The following is a 6000-nucleotide window of genomic DNA, read 5'->3' as shown; positions in this document are numbered from 1 at the left end:
CAACAAAATCGGACTAACCATCACTATGTAGAACTTTCCTTAAGTTTGAGAGGTACTTTTTTGTCACAAAAGATATCGGAGGTGAGCCTCAATTTCATCCATCCTACCCCAATCCAATGAGTGACATCATCGTCAATCTCTTAATTCTCTTGAATCCCATACCCTAGTTACTTAAAACTATCTCTCTTACTAATAGAATGAGTGTCATAGAGTATTTGATAAAATTATTGATATATGATCGGATGACAGAAATGCAAGGATCGAATTCTTCTCCAAATTTTGCACATAATAAACACTTTAATACACCAGACTAATCTTAATTTATATTATCTTAGTATTATATAATAAATAAATAAATAAATAAATTAATTAATTTAAGAAAATATTCACTTAATTCAAATTTACGACTTGACAGATCAAATAAGAGTCAATTAATATAAAAAGAAAAGAGTAAAATGAAGGGGAGAAACAAAGAAACAAAAGGTATCCATATTGTTATTGATGATCAAGAAACCCCAACAAATTCTCCTTTAATTAAATCTCCCTTATATATACACTCAATATTTCATCCGTTTAAAAATAATAATCATTATTTTCTATTTTAATTTGCAATATTTAATTCTAATTTTTCATAGAATTTCTTACTATTTTCTTACGCGTCAAAATACGTCCCCGAAGAAGATAGAATACAAAATAAAATATATAGTATATTGTACTACTATATAACTCCTCTCTGTAAAACCCATTTTCCTTTCTCTTTCTCCCCAACGCCCGCATTCATTCTTTGCTTGTGCCTTTTATATATCACGAGATCTCCATCTCTTCCTTTTTTACATGTCTTCACATTGTTGAGTCTTCGTCTCACTTCATTATACACTGAGACACTTTGGTTTACTTTGTGTTGTTGGTTGGTTGGTGTGCGCACTATTATATTATTATTGCAATTATTCAAGGGAAAAATCGAAGGGGGTTTTCGGAAATGGCGGATTCTCGAAAACCCATTTTGGAAATAGGGTTAAATGATCGTTTCAAGAACTTGGTTAGTTGCGATGATGGTAAAAATGGAGTCGATGATGTTAACAAGCCTGATTTTCGTGAACTCGATCTGGGTTCACCTGTTTCTCCTTTACGAACTCGAGGTAGTGGAATCACTGGTGCTGGTGCTGCTACGACTACGACTACGACGACTAGTAGTAGTTCTAGTTCATCTGGATCGGCTTCAGGTCGGAACGGTTCAAATTTGGGTCCGAAAAAATCCGATTCAGGTCATTCCGGTGAGCTTTCCGGTTCTGTAGAGAGCTCACCGAAAGCGCGTGGGTTTAAACCAGGCCACGCGCGGTCTTACTCCGGTGGGGGTAGTTCCGTTAATTCACCTCCGGTAAACGCGCTTCCGACCGGCAACATTTGCCCCTCCGGGAAGATTTTGAAAACCGGGATGGCAATGAAGTCGTCGAAAACCGATGTGTTGGGTTCCGGTACCGGGTATTACGGCCACGGAAGCATAATGCGGGGTGGTGGTGCCGGTGTAAAATCCGGCATCAATGTCTGTGGGGACGCCCCACCGACAGCGAAAAAGGGAGTGTTGAGTGGTAATGATGCAGAGGAGTTGAAGAGATTAGGGAATGAGAGTTACAAAAAGGGTCATTTTGTAGAAGCTTTGAATCTTTATGATAAAGCTATAGCAATTTGTCCAGGCAATGCTGCTTATCATTGTAATCGTGCTGCAGCTTTGATTGGTCTGAAGAGGTTATTGGAGGCAGTGAAGGAATGTGAAGAAGCTGTTAGGTTGGATCCTTCGTATGTAAGGGCACATCATCGATTGGGATCATTGTTACTTAGGTAATTAAGTGGAATAAAGTTTTAATCTTTAGTGTCCTTATACTTGTTTTGGTTATTGATTATCGTAAATCTTGAAATGTGTGAATGATTTGTAGGTTATATATGTTTAGTGCTATAATTTACCACTTTTTGAGTGTGATTTAGGCTATTAGAGGTCAAAAATTTATCGAGCTGAGGGTGGTTTGGAAACAACCTCTCTATCTCCACGAGGTAGGGGTAAGGTCTGTGTACACTCTACCCTCCTCGAGACCTCACTTGTGGGATTTCAGTTGAAAATTTATGAACTTTGATGATTTGGATCTTCATTTGTGTCAAGGGGGGATGCGCCTTCTTATTTACTAGATCTAGCTGTTTTAGCTGATTTGGTGTTGATGGTTTGGTCTCTTTTGGATTTTTCTGGCCATATTACTGTTACTTATTCCCTATGTTTGCCCTTTTTTTTCTTTTTCACTATTAATTATTCCTTATGTTTGTCCATTTTTCACAGGACAGCCCATTTCTTGCAGGGTTGTTCTTCCGCCATTTTTCATGTTGTTTTATCCCTCCCTCCTCAATACAGTTTTTTCGTGGTTCTTATCCGCGGTCAAACACAACGTTGTTGTTGTTATTCAATTTTCCTGAAATTGCTGCAGTGGCTCACTTTGTGGTTTATTGGTCATCTTTATGAATCGATGGAAGCAGCATCCTAGTTCGTTTTCGAGTCTCATAATGACTCGTGTTCATTTCACTAAAACACAATGAGTGTTAAGCAGGCCTTATGTTTTTCTTGTCATCTTAATTTCAGCTTGAAATTTGGATTCTTTTCTTTTCCGTTTCTAATGTCTAAACTTAGTTAGATGTTGTTAGCTTTTCCCCTAACAATTCTATTGTTGAACACCTAATTTTCCAATGTCTATACCGCGTCCTTATCTGAATTAGTTTCTTGAAATTCACCTTGCTTGTTTTGCATTGTGATGTAAGCAATCTATTTCTTGTAAGGCTTGCAGTTTCGGACAGGTTGAGAAAGCTAGAAGTCACATTTGCTTCCAAGGGCATCAACCAGATCAAGTTGAGTTGCAGAAGTTGCAAGCAGTGGAAAAACATATTGGCAAGTGTACTGATGCACGAAGAGTGGGTGATTGGACAAGCACATTAAGAGAAGCCAATGCAGCCATTGCTTCTGGAGCAGATGCGTCTCCTCAGGTAAAGCAAAACTAGTGATTCATATGTAAAAGAAAATGATGCATGAAAGTTAAATGCTGATACTGAATTACTGATATTGAATTTTACAGCTATTTGCATGTAGAGCGGAAGCTCTTTTGAAGCTACATCTAGCAGAGGATGCAGAATTGAGTCTATCAACTAGTCGGAAGCATGAACCATCTACTGGATCATCCCATTCAAAGATTTTTGGGATGCGTTCAGAGGCATACATGTTCTTTGTTCAAGCTCAGATTGACCTGGCTATGGGAAGGTCAGTTCATAGTGATCTGCTAAGTTTTTCTAAGACTCTGCGGGAGTATGAGAAATTGGAACTTGAATATTTGCAGGTTTGAAAATGCAGTCAGTGCTGTCGAGAGAGCTGGACAAATTGATCCTCGAAATATCGAAGTATCAGTTTTTCTAAACAATGTGAGATTGGTGGGACGGGCTCGTACTCGTGGCAATGATCTATTTAAATCGGAAAGGTATACTGAAGCATGTGCTGCTTATGGGGAAGGTCTGCGGCGTGATTCTTCAAATTCAGTTCTCTACTGCAATAGAGCAGCTTGCTGGTATAAACTTGGGCTGTGGGAAAAATCTGTGGCCGACTGCAATCAAGCTCTCACTTTCCAACCAAATTACACTAAAGCCCTTCTTCGGAGAGCTGCCTCAAACGCCAAGGTAACATGCCATATTAACATATTTTCCATTATATATGTTTCTAGAATTAATATATCATCACTTGCTTGTTCCCGTCTTTGAGTAAAAAAAAAAATTAACTTTTTAACTGTTAATCGATTATAGCTGGAAAGATGGGCTGAAGCTGTGAGAGATTACGAGCTTTTGAGGAAAGAGCTTCCATATGACAATGAGGTTGCTGAATCGTTATTCCATGCTCAAGTAGCATTGAAGAAATCACGCGGAGAAGACGTTCACAATATGAAATTTGGTGGGGAAGTGGAATTGGTTTCTGGTCTCGAACAGTTCCGAGCTGCGATTTCATCACCTTGTATGTTTTCCAGCACTTATAGCTTACCCTCCTTAGTCATATTCTACAATTCAGAGTTAATATTGGAAATTGCAGGTGCATCATTGGTCCATTTTAAAGCAGCATCTAACATACAATGCAAGCAGATATCCCCTTTCTTAGATACTTTAACCACCAAGTATCCTTCCATAAATTTTCTCAAGGTAAGTAAACAGTGCAGTTTTCTCAACCTACAATGCAAGCATACTTATGAAGAAACCTTATATTCATTTTCTCTTTTTCTGTTGAAGGTTGATGTGGAAGAGAGCCCGGCAATTGCAAACGCAGAGAATGTTAGAAATGTACCAACATTTAAGATTTATAAAATGGGAAGCCGCGTGATGGAGATGATTTGCCCAAGTCAAGAGGTGTTGGAATCATCGGTGAGGCATTACAGTATTTAAGTGCATGATTACAATGTCATCGTGCTTCTTTGCCCTATTATCCTCTCGCCATTCTAGTCACCTGGAATTCTTGCCATTACATGTGCCAAAATTGAGCTACTACTACATAATAATCTCATTAAGGAGCCAATTTAGCCAAATGCCAGCAGCCTCGCTGAGGGATTAGTTTAGTCTCCTTTTTTCCCTTTTAATTTATTCATTCATTCCTCATAGCTGCCCTTTGTGGTCCGGCCCTTCCCCCAACTCCATGCATAGCGGGAGCTTTAGCGTAACGGGCTGCCCTTTTTCACTCCTCATTGATGTCTCGGGTCCAACTTCTTTCCATCTCTACATTAATCTCTTCCATTTTTTTCCTTTTCAAATTAGTTTGTCCTTCCCTAGCATAAACTTCTCTTGTGAGCAGAAATAGTGAACATTGTAGAATTGATTCTTGTGGCCATTTTAGCTGAACATTCTGAGAGAAAAACAAGTGGCTGGCTGGCTGGCTTTATATGATGATCCTAGACATGTGTATATATATGGTCATATATACAACACTATTGGAGGCCAAGGAGTGGGTACTTATGGGCTAGTGAAGGAAGAATGTGATAATGTTTCTATGCAACCATTCTATCAATAAAATTTCTCATTTTTTTTACCTTTCAATTTCTTGTAATATACAGATAAGACCTCTCTATAACATTCATTCTCTATAACATGGACGGAATCAATTTTTTACATTGTGTTATATCATATGTTCAGCTAAAATTTATCAGAACAAACGTTGTTATAGACAGGTTTTGATTGTACACCATTTGATCCATGCATTTATTTATAGTTTTCCAAGTACGGACAATCTTGGTCAATACAATATCGATTTTTCAATGATAAGGTATAGGGGTAATTTAGTGAATGACATATGAAGATTCTAAAATTTCCAGCTTGTCACAAGTACCCAAATTTTAATTGATGGTCGGTTCTTATTATGGGGTGGGTCTAGTGATGAGGGAAATGTCAGGGTTTTCATAGAATTAATTACTCTCTTAAGGGGTTGTTACTCTTGTCACTTTCTTCATTTTGTCTATTTCCATTCTTTATAATCTTTTCTTTTTTATTTCTGTGGTGTTTGAGTCATCTTGCACAGAGATCTCGATTATTTTATTGAGTCATCGACATAGGAATAAGGTAACTCTATTCACCAAGACTTAGATTTAGATGGGACAATGTCATCACCTTCTCCATGTTAGGTTATGGTTGGGTTAGATAGCATTTTCAATGTAAGGCTGTATGCACACACTACTTAATCTATTGTCCCCTAAATCCTACCTCATCTTGTTTTTTAGTGGGAATGGGCAGGACTTAGAATAAGAGATGCCCATATCAGGGTTGACTTAGTAAGCTTTTGGCAATGAATATTATTAACAATATTCGAAACACGCTTTCACTTTATTTCAAAATATTTATTTGACCATAAATGTTTCGAATAGGTTTTCACAATATTTGATTTTTAAAAAAACATCTCAAAACGTGTTTTCACTATTTTCGAACTTCGTGAAATTATTCAAGTTG

General features: G+C 37.7%; 1 protein-coding gene across 1 annotated transcript; it reads left to right on the top strand.

Moving 5' to 3' along the window:
- The first annotated feature begins 696 nt into the window (after nucleotides 1-696).
- LOC107878612 (TPR repeat-containing thioredoxin TTL1) lies at nucleotides 697-5169 on the top strand. Its single transcript, XM_016725655.2, has 7 exons — nucleotides 697-1839; nucleotides 2826-3021; nucleotides 3111-3292; nucleotides 3369-3702; nucleotides 3826-4030; nucleotides 4106-4212; nucleotides 4300-5169. The coding sequence occupies exons 1-7, from the start codon at nucleotides 980-982 to the stop codon at nucleotides 4450-4452; spliced, it is 2037 nt and encodes a 678-aa protein (XP_016581141.2). The 5' UTR covers nucleotides 697-979; the 3' UTR covers nucleotides 4453-5169.
- The last annotated feature ends 831 nt before the right edge of the window (nucleotides 5170-6000 follow it).

The sequence above is a fragment of the Capsicum annuum genome, chromosome 7 (genome assembly GCF_002878395.1).
Source record: "Capsicum annuum cultivar UCD-10X-F1 chromosome 7, UCD10Xv1.1, whole genome shotgun sequence".
Classification (NCBI taxonomy): domain Eukaryota; kingdom Viridiplantae; phylum Streptophyta; class Magnoliopsida; order Solanales; family Solanaceae; genus Capsicum; species Capsicum annuum.
Note: the sequence above shows the minus strand (reverse complement) of the source record. Positions and strands in the feature narration are given on the sequence as shown.